General features: G+C 43.8%; 1 protein-coding gene and 1 long non-coding RNA gene across 2 annotated transcripts in view; one reads left to right on the top strand and one right to left on the bottom strand.

Annotated features, from left to right (window-relative positions):
* Window positions 1–14,416, bottom strand: part of SH3BGRL (SH3 domain binding glutamate rich protein like) — a 48,491-nt gene extending 34,075 nt beyond the window's left edge. Inside the window, exon 1 of the mRNA XM_019536491.1 lies at window positions 14,284–14,416. Coding sequence (XP_019392036.1) covers window positions 14,284–14,328 — 45 coding nt within the window. The 5' untranslated portion in view covers window positions 14,329–14,416. The remainder of the gene's footprint in view (window positions 1–14,283) is intronic.
* LOC109311064 lies at window positions 1,047–19,728 on the top strand. The gene is made up of 3 exons (XR_002101397.1): window positions 1,047–1,057; window positions 2,746–2,756; window positions 19,601–19,728. It is a non-coding gene; the product is annotated as an uncharacterized LOC109311064 (long non-coding RNA).
* Window positions 19,729–19,736: the final 8 nt, after the last annotated feature.

Raw genomic sequence — 19,736 nt, forward strand, 5'->3', positions numbered from 1 at the left:
TTTTTTTTTTTTTTTTTTTAACCGAGCAGAACACCACCCTAATTACTACAGTCCTTGCAAAATGTGTATATAATAGTACGCCAGGGGACAGATTCCTTCAATCTCATAAATCAGCTGAATTACATTTTATGTTTACAAAACCCAGGGACAATACACAAATTTATCCAAATAAATATACATTGCTGTTCAGATACTGACATGTTCCCAACTATGCCAGATCTTGGCCCAAGAGAACAAGGGGGCGCTGATGCTTAAAAATGTTGCTACAGTCTGTTCTAGCTACAGACTGCAAGACTCAGACCCACATGTAGATAAGCAAAAAATGTGGAAACAGTCTTATGTACTGAATACAAGACAAAGACTTCCTGAATTATAAATCTAGCCACAGATTTTCTCCAGGAGGGAGAAAGGGTCTGGCTCAAATTTATATGAACAATCCTGGACAAGACAAACTCTTTGAGGTGACAAAAACACACAGGTTTAAATGATGAGAAATGCTCAGCACACAGATGCTATCTATGAAAACAACAGAAGTGGCTGGATTAGTAGTTCTCAAACATTTTGGACATGAGATACCCCCTCATTAGATTCAAGGCACCCTTCCATAACTTCTGTGAAATGAGTGGCGTGCAATTTCAACAACTAATTTATGTATTAAAATGCTGACCTCCTTGCAGAGAGACCAGGCAATAGGGTATGGGATTGTCCAGACAGGGAAAAGGCCTGCCTTGTTTGCTTCTCTGCTTAACTCCTCATACCTGGAGGGAGCCTCCAGAGGATCTTAGATGGTAGCACCCCAGTGTGCCCCAGCACTTTGGCTGAGAATCTCTAGGCTACATACTGTGCCCTACTGAAAACCCAGCCCAGTGGTTCTCAGCCTTAGCCTCAAGGGACTCCTTCAGAAAACACCAACTCTTAGCTTTCACTTACTTTTTGAGAATGGGAAAATAAAAGGAGCTATTATTCTATTTCAAAGAACTCAGTAAAACCACAATAGCTCAGAATGTTTTTGACTGGATAGATTCCTTGTGAAATCTCTGGGTTTATTTTGTCAACTGTGTACATCGCACAGCGCTAATATTACACAACCCCCAAAGACACCCTTTAAAGCTGGGGTGGGCAAAATGCGGCCTGCCAGGGCATTCTATCTGCCCCACACGCAGATTCTAAAAAAATGTAGAAAATTAGTATTTATCTGCCCCTGGCTGCCTGTTATGAGGCCCTCGATGGCTTGCCAAAACTCAGTAAGCAGCCCTCTACCCAAAACAATTCCCCACCCCGCTTTAAAGCATCTCAGAGCACCAACTGAAAATCACTGACCCAGATACTGCTTTGAGATTAAATAGGAACTGTACTTCTAAAAATCTGGTCCCAGTTGTTGAGAACTTCTGCAAATCGTGTTTTTAGACCCCATACATCATCATTATTTACCTCCTTCCATGCATCTATATTTTGCAAAGGACCCCTGTAGCGCACACAGAATTGGTAGCAGCTAAAGTCCTAGAGAACTACAAGATACCGAAAGCAAAAATAAAAATGTTGGAGGAAGTCAAATTCACTCTACACTGATATTTCAGCCAATACCTGTTCAAACTATGATAGCAAATTATTTGCTTGAGAAAAGGCATTCCATTTCTTCATGTTCTAAAACCAACAGCCTCCATAAATATATGGTCAGTAAACCCCTAAAATACTGGTTAATTTATTAAAACAGCTGCAGAGAACCAGGCTATTTTTCAGGAACTGTAAATTTATACAAGTAATAAGTAACTCTGTATCCTGGGCAGTGGGGTAGAAAAGTAAGGTCTTTTAGTGAATTGGACTGCTTTGCTCTGATTACCAACAGTGCTAAAAAAATATAGTAAGTTTACTTCCCACAAGAACCATGCAAGAAAAAGTGGAGGAGGGGCTATTTCCTATAGGTCCTGGAGCCAATAAAAAAAAGCTAGGCTGACTGACAAGACTTAAAGATCTTGCATTTATAGTATTAGTCATTGCTTTAGTGAACATATTTTATACAAAAGTCATTTCAAAAGTGAACATCTACTTTATGAAAAATGTACTTAGGGATCTACAGTAAATTACACTGTTTCTTCAGGTCCCATTTAATCTATAACGGATTCATATTTTGTAGAACTAAAACAGTGTCTCCAATGCTGAAAAAGTCCATTACGTGAGCTTGTACTAATAATTTGTCCCTATAAACAAACAGATATCCAGGAAAGGAAGCTTCCTTTGTTTTAGTTTTGGTTTTAAATACAGATAGAGTTCAATCTATTAAGAGCAAGTGGTTTGAAAAGAAGGCCATAAAAATATATACAATGTCTTCCTGAACAGAGTAGTTGAGATTTCAAGGTCAACATATCCACCCCCAAGAGAATTAAAAAAAGACCAGAGGCTTTTTTGTCCAATTGCTGTACTTGCCTCCTGGTTTTTGAACCTGTCAGAAATATCTGGCTCATATTTCGATCTACCCTATATAATCATGAATGCTTTGTTTTTCTTTTAAATCAAAACAGAAATTTGGTAGAAATTATGACTGTATTTACCAGCCTTGCAAGAACTGGAAGCACTGGAAGTTACAGGCTTTTTTCAGGAGCTGGTGACATATGGCCAAATCCTGCTTAGAATCATAGGGCTCCTATACACGCGCAGGGAGGCTGCTCCAACATGCTGGAGTTCCAGCCTCTCAGAGCAGACTCGATTAATCAAGGCTGCTGAAGCATGTAAATTAATGCACTCCAGCAGCCTCCAGTGTCCCATGTATCAGTATTTTGCACTGAAAAATGGCAGTGGGGCACTTTAAACTAAAGCTCATTCAAGGCCTCCTGTCCAAGATCATGGACAGTCCAACTACCTAAAGGTCGCTTTTGAAGTGCTCATTCCTCATAACCTTTTTGATAATGTTTGTCACTATGGGATCCAAATACCTGGTTTCCTTTTTAAACAAGGTTCATCTATAAACACTCATAGAAAAGGGCTGGAAGGGACCTCTGGTAGTCATATAATCCAGCCCACTGCCCGAGGCAGGGGATTGAGACCAAATGGACTTGGTGCACTCAAATGGACACAACCACTCATGGACTTGGCTTTGGCCTAAAAACTGTTCTATTTGAAACCATTACTTTTCTTGAATGAAGCAAGGAGAATTGTTCTGTACATAAAGTTTTCTTCGTTAATAAACCAAGAATTGTAGTCTCTAATCCACTACAGGTTTCCCTCACTTTATGCAGGCTCTGTATGTGCAAATGCACTTTCATGAAATGACCCTTCTATACCAGAAATTTGTTATATGCGAAATAAATTCACTCTTATGTGATCAGTGGTGGAAGCTGGCAGTCAGCTGCTTTATACAGTGCATTGTGGGAGTGATGTGCACCAAAATATAGTCCTGTGTGGATCTGTGCTCCTCTCTTGTTGTCCGCGACATTTTTCCACAGTCATGTACCATTTTGTACCTTGTACCATAATGGTCTTTCTATACCATTATGATAGTGCCCTGTGCTTGTCTGTACTGTCTGCTGTTGGTGAGTACAAAAATTGTCTGACCAGAAATTGGTCTGGGGGTCAGTACAGTTGGAGTCTTGGAATGTACATTGTAAAGTGGGGTCCCTTTATGTGAATTCGAGTTATATGCCATTTTCCAGGGACACGTACAGCATGAAGCAAGGGAAACCTGTATGTCTTTTTAATTTCAGGAAAATGTTCTATACAAGGTAGAAATCAACTAATCAGGCTCATTATTGGTGTGCCATGCGATTCAACTTACAGGCAAGACCATGGACAATCCAACTACCTAAAGGTCACTTTTGAAGTTCTCATTCCTCAACCTTTTTGATAATGTTTGTCACTATGGTATCCAAATACCTGGTTTCATTTTTAAACAAGGTTTTCTCCTGCCCCACAGAACTGAAATAGCCTTTGCATGCTAAGCACATAAGCCAGAGGATTTCTGCATTTAGATTTTAATTATAATAATTAAGCCCCACAGCAACCTTTATATGTTGCAAGAGAGTTCTTCAGTATGGTTCAGGCAACATTCTTCCTTCCTCAAGCTTATGTCTCAACCTGGTATTTTACTGAAAAGTACTCCAAGGTTGTCCAAACAAGTAATTATAGCCCCAAATCCCCATACAAGATGCACAGTTTGTACATTCTCTATTTACAGTGGTGTAAGTTCCTTAAACAGACACTGAAATGGCTTTGCAAGATTCCTTTGATCTTTATACAGCCCTGCAACTCAAAATTTAATCTTCCACGAGTAAAACAAAGGTATGGCTGTCTGTAGAGATACAAAGAAAAACTGGCCAAGTACAAAGGTTATAATGAGCTTGTCTTTTAGTAGAGGTGCACCGATACATCAGTCCAATGTCAGATCAGCACCGATATAAAGCAAATTGACTGCATCAGAAATTGGCCTGATGTGACTGATATTTTGGCTGATAAATGCCCATGCAGCTTGGAGAGTTGCAAACAGTTGGTAAGCCTGCTGTGGTGGAAGGGGAGGGAGGAAGGAAGGGACATTGGAGGGCAGATCAAGCCCTCCCCCTCCCCCCCCAGTGAAGGAAGGAGTGGAGCTGGGGCAGGCATTACCCAGCTAGGGTGGGGCAGACACGGGACTGAGGCACAGCTCACCCAGGGAGTGAGGGGGGGGAAGGGCAGCTCCCACCACTGTGTGCACCCTGGGAGGGCACCGGGGGGGGGGGGCATGTGCCCCCAGATCTGCTGGGGCAGGGCAGGCTGCAGCTGCAGGCTGCATTGCACTCAGGGTGGGTGGCAGCAGCACTGAGAGGGGGTCTATGGTGAAATCTGCGGGGGTTACAACCCCCCCCATAACCCTCCTCCCAGCACTGCCTCCACTGCCCTCCCCCATGTGCAGCACAGCCTGGCCCAACCCTAACCTGCAGCTGTAACCTGCCCTGCCCCACGCAGATCATTGGGCGTACCCACTCCCCTGTGCCCTCCTGGGGTGCATCCAGTGGCAGGAGCCACTCACCCCCCACCCCACATGCCCCCCAAACACACTACAGCTGTCCTGCACCCCACCCTGCCCCAGCTGGGCAGCACCTACCGCAGCTCCACTCCCTCCCTCACTGTGGAGGGCACCATCTGGCCCCCACGCCCCTTCCACCACTTACCAGCTGGACACAGCTGCATCGGAAATCAGATCAGTATTGGCCTATATGCCTCCTTAAAAATCAGCCATCAGTGTCAGCCCCCAAAATCTCTATCGGTGCACCCCTACCGTTTAGTACCACTTGATCTTATTTGCCTTATAGGTCAACTCCAGCACATAACTAAGATTATCAATACATATTAACAAAAAATGAACACAAAACGCTTACAAAGTAGCTTGGTCCCCATATTTATTTATAATTGGAAAGACTGCCTCCTTTTCTCCCTACCTAAAAAGGGGTGCATTTATTATTTATGAAGAAACAAGTGTAACCCACCCTTCACTGGTATCCAGGACAACCAAGAAAGTTTGTGTTTTTCCCTGTTATTTACTATGCTCTTCTACCTAACAGTTACAGTTCTCTGGCCTAGGGGCTACTGTCTCTACTCAATACACACCTACATATGTATACAGGAACAATCTTACGAAAAGATCATTAGAAAAACTACTAAGTCCACTTACTATGGGTAAAATCCTGGTCTCACTGAAGTAAAAGGCAACATTCTGAATGACTACAACGTGGCTAAGAGTTCATGCCCTGAACAGAACAGAAAAACTGCATTACAAACTTCCAGGAAATCAGACTACTCTAAAGGTGTGATAGTAAATGAAAACTTGTATTTTTCTTCTAGAGGCTGCCCATGGAGTTTTGCCAACTTATTTTGACATGTGGCAAGGGCAATGGATGTTATCAATAACTACAGTAATTGTAAACAATTTAGTGCATCTAAATGATACCACTTATGTAAATAATTCAAGTGAGCTACAAAATCATCCCAGACACTGTATGTGAGCTTAATCCATTGATATTAAGGAGAAATTTAAGGTGGGAAAAGGGTAAATTTAATTCAGAGTAGATAGCTTTGCTACTGGTCAGACCTGTGAAAAGCTGTCATCTCTTCCTTCAGTTCCAGCCATAGTGCCAGTAGAGAAAGTACACATCTCACCGCCATCCAAGGCAAAAGAGTCTGAAGCTGAAATTTTAGCTTTAGAAAGTAGACAGCTCTTCCTTGCCAGCAGGGTCTCAAACATTAGAGGCCAAGAAGCCAATCTGCGAGTCTGGCTAAACTAGACCCTTACAGGACACAAGAGTAGAGCTAAGATCACAAGTATTCCTTCTTTGCACTGTCCCCATCCTGGCCTCGGCAAATGAAGTCACACTCTGACCCGCATGGGTAATACTGAATTATAAACCTGAAATAAAAGCTCTGTGTGGTCTGCTATGCTTTTAGCAGAGATTACTTAGGCTCCCCCATGCTGAGACTGGCCTCTATGCCAATACAAGTACTGAGGATCTATCTGGGGGTTCATCTGTTCCTATTACTTAATAAGCAATTTCCACACCACATCTAATTTAATCTGGTCTTCACCTCCAGATTTGAACAGCAGATGTTGGGATGGAAACCAGGAGGAGATAGAAAATAACAGTTAATAATACTATTTCTGGTTCCAAAGATGCAATGAACAAGCAGAGTCAACTGCTTCTCCACCCCTCTGCTACTTCTCTCAAAAGCTACTGCAGCTTGCAAAGAAAAGGGGGGGAATTGCTGGGTACAGACCTAACAGAATTCACATTTGATTCATTAGTGAGAAACTCAGTCAACAGCTAAAAATAGAGTAAACAAGATAAAAGTATTCCTGCTTCCATGTTTTATAATATTCCAACTTGTACACTGAACCTTCTCAGAAAAGTCCATTCTATGATTGCAGTTCTAATCAGCTATAAAGTTCACTCCCATCAAGAAAATGTTCCATTTGTTCTATACACTTTGAATATCTTGTGAGATTTTATGGATTTATTTTGCTTGTTTCTGGTCAAAACCTCCTTAAGAAAAAGTTCAACTGACTGGCAATACAATTTTGGGAGAGTGGCTAATCATTTAACTTTAAGAAAAAGGACCCCATTAAATCCAAACACTTCAAATGGCTATTTAAAGGAACCCTAATACACCCACTTATAGACAGAATTATTACTTATGGGAAGACATCTGAGTGACGCTATCAAAGCAAATTAATTCCAGCTACATATTTTACATTCTTAACTGTTCTTACAATTGGAGCATGTCTGCAAAAAAAAATTCCAAGAAAAACAGCTCTGCATAAAGTCACATTTGCAAACATCTTTACAACAGCCCAAATGTAGTCCTTTGCAGTGTCCAGAATCTATTGCTAAAAGCTTCCCTGCTTTGAAGAGGTCAAAGATAAAGAACCACTTATTAGCCAAAATACATTACAATTACAGCAATATAATATTTAGATTTTTCAAGTCCCCCCCCCCTTGGTAGTGTAAAACATTTCCTCATTCTACCTATAATTTATAAACAAATTTACATAGCTATATAAATACATACGGCTTTGCATTTATTTATTTATACAGCTAATATTCATGTTTTTAAATTGCCAATATAGCATGACAAATTGGAGTAAGTCAATGAACTCTCACTATCACAGTAAGCAATTCTGAAAAAGTTTCTAATCATAATACTTATAGCTAACTCTTCTAGAACAAGAGCATCAATCTAAGGGTGCATCCTTATTTGGGGCAGCTCTTGTTCTTAGCCTGGAAGGGGCCAAGAAGCAAAACTTTTTACTGAAGTCAATGCAATTTAAACATATGCTGAAGACCTGTCCTGAATGTACATAGTTTGAATTGATATGCAAACACTCTTAATGTTTAAATCTTCATTTTTTTAAAAAGTTTATTTTGAAAATGACACAACCGTCTACAATTAATTTTTCCAAGTCATTGACTAGTTCAGTCACTCCAGAAAGAAATGTCACGGAACCACGTTTCTGGAACCATGACATCAACCACATAAGGCTATGGTAGAGGCAATATATATCCCTGCTATAAATAAATGTCAAAGCCTTGGATCTCCTATTTATTACACAGGGAAACATTTCTGCTAGTTCCGTTGTTTTGTTTAAGCAGCTGGTTTCAATCAAGACTTTCTGCAACTTTCCCCTTCCACAAAGGAGAAATGGGGGCCAGCAACCTGGTAAATTATGAGATCACCCTTGCAGGTAATCTTGTTTCTGGCATCCTCCTCTCTCATTACACATAACCAGCTCCAATGACTTCTATGGGAATTTGGCAAGTGTAGTCACACTAATAAAGCTTTCCCTAGTGCCTCAAGGAAAATGAAGAGGCCCATGCTTACCTCTGCAAATATTCCTAAAAATAAAAATTAAGCACTTACAGACACCTTGAATCTGGAGGGGATCTGGGACAGAAATTCAAACTGATTTAACCTAAATCAATTAAGTCTGATACTACAACCATCAAAGTTTATCTTAAACCAGTTTTGGCCATTTTGAGAGCAGTTTCTGTGCACTGAAATTCTGTTGCATTACAGATGTGAACCAGTTTCTGTCCCTAGCCTAAGAAAATGTTTACCACTCTGTTTTTAACCTTAATTTGTCTTGCAACAACTGTAACCTATTTGATCTTTGGCACGTAATCAAAAATGTGAATGTAATGTTTTAATTCAATTTCTTTCCCTGCCCAGAGTTTTGAAAAACTTTAAAGAAGTCAGATAAAAGAATTTAAAAGAACGTTAAAGAATAGTGGAAAAGAGAACATATCTGAACAATAACTTGGGACATGTTCATGCCACATTCTGGTTTCTGCTATATGAAAACCCCAGAGCAATTAACAGCATTCCTTCAAGAGCAATATTTAGTTTAGTAGACATAAAAGATAAAAAGGAATAGCTCATGCAAATAATATTTACATAAAGCATGTGTCTAAATTCACTAACTTGGCCATTAAGTCAGTGTTCAACAAGATGAATATTAAATGCATCTATTTTTAGTAATCGTGTTTAAACTATAAATGCAGATGTTTTCCTCCCACATAATATGGCTCCATCTAAAACTTGTGCCAGAACAGTCAGAGTATGATCAGAACTAAACATATATCAGTATTTTCTTCTTCACATCAAATAGCTATCTTTGTTTGTACTAAACACCCAGAAAACAATATAACTATTTCCAACAAAGATGCTTCAGCTATTTAAGGCCTTTGGAATGACAAGCCATTGACTCTTAATGCTTATCAACACATGTGCATTGTGAATAGCTTGCAACTAGGGACATGAACAGTTAAATGATTAATCATTTAACCAATTACAGATTACCAATTAGCTAGCATGGCACAGGGCACAGTCTGGCAGGGAAGCCGAGGAAGGGAAGCCACACAGTGTCCCAGTAGGAACTTGAAGGAAGCATGGCAGACAGGAGGGAGCGAGGAAGAGGGGGAAGGGAAAGGGGGGACTAGTACCTATGTCTGCTGCAAGCAGCCTTGCTAATGTGGAGGCTGAAAACTGCTTCACTGGGGTCTGTTTGGAGCTAGTATCCCTTCCCACTCCCTTGCTGTCCACAGAGAAAGCAGCTCAGCTGTAGGGCCTGTGCAGAGGCAAGATGGAGATAAGGGAACACAGGGCAGCTCCCCCCCTAGCCTGTGGCTCAGCCACAAAACACATCCCAACCGTGTGCAACATTTACATCTGGGCTCGGAGGGGACTTGCACACCAGGCTCACTGTGAGGTGCAGCCTTGGGGCCCCAGGAAGTTGCCGAGTACTCACTGCTTCTCAGGGGACTGGAAATACCCTGCTGGTGCACCCCGCAGGCCATGCCTGAGCAGCCCCACATGAGCCAGGCCAGGGCTGCCATACTGATTATTTGCTTAATCATTGTAATTACAACAGATTAAACAGATATTGTTTTTAAGAATCAGTATTTATACCTCTACTGTCAACACAGCAACCCATAAAATCCCACAAATCTACAAGCAAATGTTCACGCCACTGTACCTGCAAAGCTAAGTACCATTTGCTTTCAGCATCGTGGAATCTTTTCCTATGCTACTCTGTACTGCTGTAGTGTCAGAACATACAAAGCCACCCAAACCAAAAATCTCAAATGAAACAATGCAAAACAAAAAACACCCTTTATTCAATGTTTTAAAACAAAGTTGGCATTTTTTTTTAAGATAACTTCTTTCAAATTCAAGAGAAATGCATGTTTTTCATTTTTTTTCTTATAGAAGTGGAAAACAAAAATAAAGTTTACAGGACACCCCTCTTGTCACTAACTTAAGGGCTGGAGTAATCTGGTACCATCCCATTAGCCTCTATCACAGCCTTAAGATTTGAAAAAGAGTACATTAGAAAGAACTGTTTGTCAAACACTAATGACCACCATCAAATACCTACTGGCTTCTTCCCAATCCTCATTATCCTAAATAAATAACCTTACCAGCCCATTGTTGCTCCGGTATTCACTTCTCATTGCCCCTTTCATCACCACAGAGCAATAGTCTGATGTGCTATAACACTGTATAACAATTTAAAGAAACCCTTAAATATGAGGCAACCTCTACATGGAATAGAGCATGTTGGAGAATTCGATCTATAGAAGGTTGGAGACTTGTAGATCTACAGTACATCTTCACAGCCATCATCATTTAACGTTCTTTTTTCTGGTCAACTGTCCAGCCCTATTCATGTATTACAAGTGCTTAATTTTCTTTATGGAAGGGGGGGGGCCTTGAGAGAGGTAGAGAAGCCACCTCCTTTGGGTACAAGTCTTCCACATTCAACAGGAAATTTGTACTTTACATCTCTTAGATTTGGATTACACTGAGGAAACCATAATGCATGGCCAGACTCCAAGACTGCAATGATGTTAGTCTGACTCAGTCCTACAGTAATGATAGGGTCTCATCAGATTTGCTTGGGAGAACTCCAGCAATAAATCAGTACTAGCAAAGTCATCTATACTATATAGAACAGCCGTTTCCAACCTGTGGTCCATGGACTCTTGGGAGCCCACAGAAGATGACTATGATTAATTAAAAGTACATGAATACCCACACTTGCCATTCAAAAGGGTCTGCACCTCCATTCGAAATGTTTTAGGGGTCCACAAATGAAAGAAAAGGTTGAAAACTACTGATATAAAAGGTTTAAGTCAAAGCCTAGTGAGCCAATGTTAAAACAGCCACACAAAGGTGGTCCACTAGCAATGCAAGATATCAAGTTATCAATGCCTAACTCAGTGAGGGCCAACCTTTCTATCAGGCATGCCACAAATTAAGCCCTGTATCTTCCTTGAGTGCCACTCCAATCCCCTTCCTCTGAACCATACAGAGACTTCCAGTAACACTCTGGCACAGGTGCTACAGGTTAGCCACCCCTGGCTTAGTCATTGAGACTAGATGAATGAAGTTTATAACAGTAGTGCTCATCAGTAAAGGCACCACCACCCACCAGGCCATGGATAACATATGTACCAACCCACAGAGTGCAAGTCACATGTTTAAAGTGTATTTTATCTTAAATTAACAAGTCAACAGGCAGGCATAAAAAGGCATCTTTAAAACACTTAGATGTGATAACTATATCACAAATCTCACATCATGTTTTATTACACTTACATACGTGGCACAGTTACTAAATACACATTCCATAAAGAACAGTGTCCCTGAAGAACCATTTTACATGCGGCCAAGGGGATGCTAGTAAATTAGCCAGAATGCTGCTTTAAATGGCTATTGAATTTAGACATTGACTCCAGTAGAATTTGATGTTCAGCAGCTGCCTACAAAAGAGGCTCAACAACTTCCAGATACTCATCATTAATTCTCAGGCAAGAATGTAATTTTAGGGATCATTTTGTTTTGCTCATGCTCAAATGACATACATATAAAGCAATGCACTGTTGTTTTACTTTGCATATAAAACCATTTCAGTAGTAACAGCAACCACATCGTAGAGTTGACAACTGAATTATATTGAGTAGATTAAGCTTTGGTTCAGTTTCCTCTTATAGCAGCATCCTCCATCCTCAATATGGATTTTCCATTAACCTTATGGCTGACCTAACCATTTCTAAGTCAGCATCCTACTGAGACTTTCTTCAGCCTCAAAGCAAGTTCTGTCTCACCAAAGGGCTTCTCCAAAGCCCGCTAAGAGAATTTACTACAGTGGGTTTTGTACCAAGGTTCAGTTGAACATACGATTTTCTCTTAGCTAGGCTGCTATCCATTTACTTTATGTCAGAGTTAAATGCCTATTGAAATTCTTACTCTACAAAGTGGCCAAGGGATGAGGTACTCAACTGATTCATGCCAATGGAAACACCTTTCCTAGTCAGCAAAGAATGTATATACAAGTAAGATTAATTGCTGTAAGACTAGACCTTACTGAATTACCAGTGTTACTACAGTATGCAGAAATACACATGCTTGTCTGAAATCAGATGTAATGTGTTCATCATACGTGATAATTGCATTTCACCTATAAAAGTTGACTATGCTAACACAGCTATTCAAATGCTACGCAAAAAGGCAAAGACAGATGCAAAGGCAATTAAAGGTGCATCTCAAGGTGATAAGCAACCCTAAATTCACAAACACAAGATGCTTTGCAGAAAAGTAATGTTAAGAGTCTAGTTTGAAATTTAAAAAAAGCCAGTGGTGGGGAGCTGGGACACACTATACAAACAAAGCCACAGTTTTACCAATAAACTGCAACTTCTCCATGACTGTCTACATATAATGTCCTAATCACGTCCTTCTCTAATAAAGGACATGATACAGCTATTTTGGCAGAGCCTTCCAATTGAGGGCCTGGCCTATGAAGGCTGGAAGTCTGTGCAAAATCCTTTAGACTCACTACCATCTCAAAATCAATTTTAATAACTGACTACCTAGCCATAAGCCCAAAAAGTGTGTTCACACAATTGTTTTTAAAAACCGAATTTGTTTATGCAGTCCTGAATGAGGAACAAGACTCATCTCTAAAGATCAACAGTATTTCCATAATGGTACAGCAAGATACAGCAACTACTATCCCAAGGGGTCAGTGAGAATTTCTAAAGTAATCATTAATCATCTGATAGAAAAGGAAGTCATTGAAAAAAACTATGGACATGATAAATTGCAAGCCTCTACATCAGAAGTGGAATAATGCTTCTTTCTGATGACCAGAAGCAGCAATCAGGACCACCAGCAAGCACAAGTGAGAAGATTTAGAACAGGATCAGATCAGGTTTATCTGCAGATTTTTCTCCAATTGTTAATCAGGCATTCCCTACCCAGGGCAGAAGGAGGGAGGGGAGCCTTGGCTGGAGAAGTAAAAACTTGCAGCTGATCCCCCGTTTACAAATAATGGAGCTTCTCATGGGAACAAGCTAGGAATGAGGAAAGAAAGTAGCAAGGGTATTCTGTTTCATGGCCAAAATAAAACAAAACCTAACTGCCTGATCCCCTCATCTCCACCTCACACTGCATTTACTGTAATACTTAAAAAGGACTTAGACTCCACCAGGACAGCATTAGAGGAATTTCAACAATGCAAAACCGCTGTGGGACAGAGCAAGATGCAGCTATTTGGACTCGTTAGGGAGACAAAGAAAGGGAAAAGTACTGCTCAACTGATACAATGGGACCTCCTCAAAATACAGAGGGGGGAGGGGGGGAAGAAACTACAGACCTTTTTGATTCCCTCCAACATCTCTCCCTTTCACTGTAAATGAAAGAAGAGCTAGATTTCCCCTCTCCAGGGGGAAGGGATGTTGTGGCAGGAACAAACATCACTTTCAGAGCCAAAAAAGACACCAGTTTCACTGGCTACTGCGGTCCACATATACATGAAGCAGGGCTGCCACTGCCCTGCCCTGCCTTTGGGAGCAGAGGTCCAGAGACACAGGGCAGTCGGGGAAATGGAAGCGGTCATGGGGGTAGAGAGGATGACGCAAAGTAGGGAGGGGAGTCGGCCTTTCCCTCGGCTCCGAGACCAGGCTCGCACCTCGGACTCACAGAGGAGGTGGGCGCCTGCGGGACACAGACCCCCTGCAGGTCCCCCTCCTCCTCGGCTTTCCAGCCTGGCAGCTGTGGTCGCTCAGGGAACCAGCCCAGCACCTCGGCGGCATCAGGGGGCTTCCACCCACACGGGGGGAGCGGCGCGGCTCCCGGCTCTAGCGGGGCAAGGAAACACAGCCGGAGGACGGAGCCCGCACCTGAGGCAGGGGGACCGCACCGTTTCCCCCCCACCCGCCGGAGGGACCCAAGCCCGAGCCCCTGCGCCTGAGGGCGCCTTACCGCCGTGGAGCCGGACGAGGAGGCGATATAGACCTTGATGACCATGGTGGGGAGCACGGCGCACGTTGCCCAAGCAGCTCTGGCGGCGGCTGAAGCGATGGGGCGGGGCAGGAGGCGGCGCCCCTGGCTCCGGCTCCCGGAAGGGCGCGGCGCCGCGAGGGGCGGAGCCAAGGGGCGGGCGGGGCTGCGGCTCTGCCCAACCACACGCAGGGCCCATCCCCGAGCTTGAGCGCCCCCCGGCGGCGAGACCGCCCGCAGCCTGCGCCCTCCAGCTTGGAGCCGGCAGCCGGGCTGCGACGTATCCCCGGGAGTGATAGCGATGCCGCCGCCGCTGCCTGGCAGGAGCTTTCACCGCGTGGGGAAGCGCAGAGCTGCGTCGGCGGCTGCGGCCCGTAGCACAGCCAGGCCGCGGGCAGCGCCAGCAGCTCCCTCCCTCTCTCTCACACACGCTGGAAGGGGAGGGAGGTGCCGCACACCCCGCTCACTGCCGCTCCCGGCAATGGCTGCCCCGAGCGCCGGGGGTTTCTTTCCAGGCTGCTCGCGGGCGCCCGAGGAGGCAACAGAAATCAAACAGAGCCCTTGAGTAGTTCGCTTTTAAGACCTGTGGGTTTATTTAAATAAGCTGCTTTTTTTTTTTAATGCCATGACAGTCCAAATTCACTTGCTGGTTAAATCCAAAGGCAAATAAACACCAAAGCCAAATCCTGCAACTCAGCACACCTAGTCTGCCCCATCCATTTCTTACCGGTTGAACTGAGCAGACATCTTTGAAGGCTTATTTTTAATTTAATAAAAGCCGGATGAATTCTTCTAGCCAATTAAAGAAATCTGAATGAAATCCTGAAACCCAATTCACCTAGTGTATAGTATCCTTTTCTTATCTGTTGAGCTGGTCAGGTATCCTTGAAGATGCCCGCATAATGTCCTTTAAAAAAAAAGTTTAGTAAATGCAACACACCTAGTTTGCCATATCCTTTTATCAGCATAATTCACCAGTCATCTTTACAGATGCCCCCACCTCCCCTGCTCCAGGCTTTTCCCCATAGTCAGGTCAGTCCCGTTTGCTCATGAAGTAAAATCAGGGTTTGTTAGTGATGATCACTGCACCCCCTCTCCCATGGTATCACAAACACCAGATTAAAATTTGATTGCAGCATTCATTTGCAAAATGAGCTGTGAGAGCGAAAACATTCAACAGCCGGGTCCTGTGTGACAGAAGCTGAGTCCCCTCCCTTTAACTTCACAGGGAAGGCGGTAGGCCGGAGGAGGCTCAGCACCCCCCAGCAATGGCTGTTCCTCAGGCACAAGAGCCCTGTGTTCCACAACAGGGGGGGGCAGTGTGCAGTGCTTTTGTGTGCTGAACTCACGCTGCTCTGCACTGCTTTTCAATGTTGCCATTGCTTTTGAATTGCACTGCTTTTGTGTACTGCCTGTAATTTTCTGCCTTCCCCTTGCTGTTGTGGAAGAGATTTGCTTACAAAGTGCTATTCAGATGATTAAACATGCTATTCAAACTGGAGTCCCTTTTCCAAGCAGCTTGGGTTGTAAAAGCACAGGTGCAAAGAGAAGAGAATGAAATTCACAGCAAACTCAATAGAGAGCTCACCTCTACAGCTGAATCTCTCACAGAACAGATGGATCTCCAGAACTTCATGAAGGAGGAGACTGAGGAAGCTAGGCAAAGCTGAATGGGGGGGATTTTTTCCGTCATAAAGGGTGGCATGAAACAAGGCACAAAGTCAGGAGGGATGACAGAGATAAAGGATTCCATTACCATATGAATCACTAGCAAAACTCTGGGGCAGGATCAGGCGCCAGGGGCAGAGGGCATAGGTCTCTCTCTAACATGTCACATTTTCACAGATATGAGTGGAAGGAACAGGATGAGTACAAATACCATGAAATAATGCATCCATATAAAAATACCAGTTGGGAGCTCTTTTCAGTAGTGATTGTCTTTTATTTTATATTTGTCTAGCACAAGGACGTCCTAATTAATAAAAAAGGAAAAAAATAAAGTCTGAGATAGTGAGATTGTTACAAAGTAGCATTACTGAGGAAGTGAGAACAGAATTAGAACTATTTTCTAATGAGTTCTGTCCCTCATATTGACTGTTTTTCTATGCTGAGATGCCAGTGAATTGGGATGTACCCTCTCTTTCTTGCCTACTAGAAACCTGCTATGATCATCAGTCTCCAAAGTGTACTTTAACAGACATTTTATCTTCATGAAAGAAGATTTATTAAGTTAACAGCAATGAATGAACTGCCTATTATGGTAGCTAGGTGCTCCTGAATCATAATAGTAAATTTTCTGCGTTATGGCAGAATATTATGTGTTTTCTAGTCCCATGTTATTCACCTAAAACCAATGCTATTTTTGCTTTCCATATTAAACAGTTGTTGAAGTGTTTAATTACCTGTCTTATGCTAGTCAAGTGATATTATTTTGACATTATACTTCTAAATGTTTCTTACTGCCACCAAACATTTATTTCATTTGTATAAAGTATTCAGAGTATGTCAGCTCCCTGATTCCACAGCTTTGGTACTGTAATGTATACATATGTGTATATATAATGTGTATATATAATATAGGGTCATTGGATTAGGCTACTTCCGTGTCTTACAATACAGCTCATTTCACTGTAACCAGGAGATGCAAGTAAAGGAAAATTTAGTAGATGTTTAGTTTATATTATATATACAATTTTGAAATAAGGGCCTGATGCTACTCTCTCTTAAACCTAGTAGCAATACTCCCATTGCTTTAAGGGAAAGCAAAATTGTAACTCAAATATGTCGTGAATTCTGACGTCAATAACTTAATCTTCCTGTAGGCAGAGGCATGTGGTAGCAAAGAGTGATTAAGGTATATTTCTGTGGTTCCAAAGGTTTGAATTTGAACCTTGTTCCAAGCTTGTGCTAAAGCCTACCCCTACTCCAGGGGTCAACAACCTATGGCTTGTGGGATAGGGCCCATTCGATCCACTGACACAGGGCTTCAGTGGTATTTGTTCGCAGAGGGCTTCAGCAGCAGTCACTTTCCCATGGTGGTATGAAGAAAAATCACTGGCTGCTGGCATTTTTCCCTTGTGGCTCCAGGGAAAAGCAGCAGTGGCAGTTGGTCACAGCCCACCCTCCTACCTACCCAAACTGACCCAGACTGGATCAATCAGACCTACAGACTGAAAAGATTGTTGACTGCTTCCCTAGTCAGCTAACCTGACAGCATAGGGGTACATGGTCAGTCAGGCTGGAGAGCTAAATGTGCTATTAGCTAGATGAGCTGTTAGCTGGAGATAACCGGTGAGCCACACCATGCTACCATGGTGGTCTCCTGGCTCAGGCAGGCATTTGACCTTTTTTTGACAAGGCCAGAAGTCCTGCTAGACTTGTTGGCTGAGTGTTATTCCATGACTATCTAAGATGGCAATTTTATATCTAGTGAGAGAAAAAAATCTTCCCATTTCTGAAGTCAGAAGTCTGCTTAAGGTCTTTGAGTACAGACAAATTAGCTGATTTTCAGCCTGTAAAACATGGTGGACTATGGCAGGGCACCAATGGTGCCTACCATTTCAAGGGCTAGATCAAGCACTCAGCAGGTGTTTGATTGCTGTGGCCATTTTAGAACTCTGGCCGCCTTTATAAACGAGAGTATTTTCCTGTGGGCAGGCAGGCAAGAAACACTGCCTGGCTGAGTTGCTGCATGGAAACATCTTGCAGATAGGAGCAGGAGGCTCTAGTCCTGGGCATGATGTAAAACTGCACCCTGCTAGCAGTGGGTGGTCTTGTGGTGCAGGAACCCCAGGGAAATGCCAGACTAGTTACCACCTTGGTGAAAGGCAGGTAGGGGCGCCTTAACCCCAGCCTCTGCCTTTTGGTGGGTTATATGATCCATCTAATCCAGGGGAGGCCAAGTAAGTTTCTTGAAGTGCCTGAGCCTACTGGGGGGAGTGACCCCATGGGGGCCAGGCATGCTTTGTGAAGCACGTGAGCCAGGAATGGGGGACCCTGATTCCTAGGTGCAGGCATGAGACTTAGACCTAACCTGAGGGACCCAACTGGTCAATGCTGGGGCCAGGAACCAAATAGGGGTCATAAGGGCCAGAGGCCCACTATGAGGGATACTCATATAGAGCAGAGAAGCTCAGGGTCCTGACTGGCCTGAGATGGGGCCAAGGCTTAAAGGGAAGCTGAAGGTGCCAGGGAAGGGGCCACAGCTAATGGGCGAAGGGGACGGTTGAGCTGGCTGCCTGAGATGCCAACTGCGAGGCTTGGGCCATGGTACAGGGGTGGAACGGAGCTGCGGATAGTGCCCCCCCCCCAATATTGGGGTGTGTAATGGGCAGCCTTTCACATAATTCTCACATCAATATTATTACATCAAGGTGTGGCAGGTGAGTGAAGCAAATGACTGACCTGTAGACAGGGGCCAGGCTGGTGCTTATACCAGGCATGAAGGCTTGCCTTTGCCACAGGGACTTACCAATACAGCCTGGCACACTAGGCTCAGAGAACTTTTGTTGTGATTGGTGTAGCCCATCCACCAATCGGGTAAAGGCTAGGAAGGGGCTTGCCTGCCCCTGCCGGGGGGGTGAGGACAAAAAGCCTCAGATCTGATTACAGCCTGCACTTTGCCTCCAGAGTGAATAAAAGGAACAGTGTGCTCGGCATGCAGCAGATGCATAGAGGGGCAGAAGAGGATGGGCAAAGAAGAGCTGGGGTGAGCTGGCAGCAGGTAGAATCAGAAGCCTGAAGATGCTTCTTTGTGAGTGGGAGCAGCAAGCAGCTGCATGCCCAGCTCCACCGTGGGGAACGTGGTGTCAGTGCACAGCTTGGTGCACAGAGCCCAGACTCTGGGAGCCATCTGAGGCAGGTTGGGTCTACAACCCCCTAGTGTGAGGCTGGAAATCCAGAGCCAGCAGCACAGTGTGGTGTGGCACAGTCCAGCAGTACCCTGACCTCCCGAGGTGGCTCAGGTCCACCCTTTCCTGGCACGCGGCCAGAACTCCCAGGCGTGCTCAATGCACGGCTGGTCCAGGCAGGGACCTGGGCCTAGGAGCCACAGAAGGTGGCCCTAGCCCCCAACAGTGAGCAGAAGGCAGAGCCCTCAGTGCATGCGACGGTGCATGGGGCCACCTGTGGGAATTAGCCCAAGGACACCCCATGGCCTTGTTGCACAAACATAATTTCATATGGGGTTAATTTAATGCCCCGTCGGGGAGTGTTTCGAATGCATGTAAGAGCTAGCGGCAATGCTTGAGGCCACTTAAGGTGTGCTTCAGTCCAGATCTTGGTGAGTAGAGTTTTTAAGGTCCTATTCATGCGTTCACTTGTCCTGAACTCTGTGGTCTCCATGGTGTGTGTAGTTTCCAAGTGATCTTGAGGGCTTGTGTGACCTCTTGAACTACTTTTCCCACAAAGTGCTGTCCTTGATCCGACTCAATGGA

This window comes from Crocodylus porosus, unplaced genomic scaffold, assembly GCF_001723895.1.
Source record: "Crocodylus porosus isolate Cpor-Errol unplaced genomic scaffold, CroPor_comp1, whole genome shotgun sequence".
In the NCBI taxonomy this organism is placed as follows: domain Eukaryota; kingdom Metazoa; phylum Chordata; order Crocodylia; family Crocodylidae; genus Crocodylus; species Crocodylus porosus.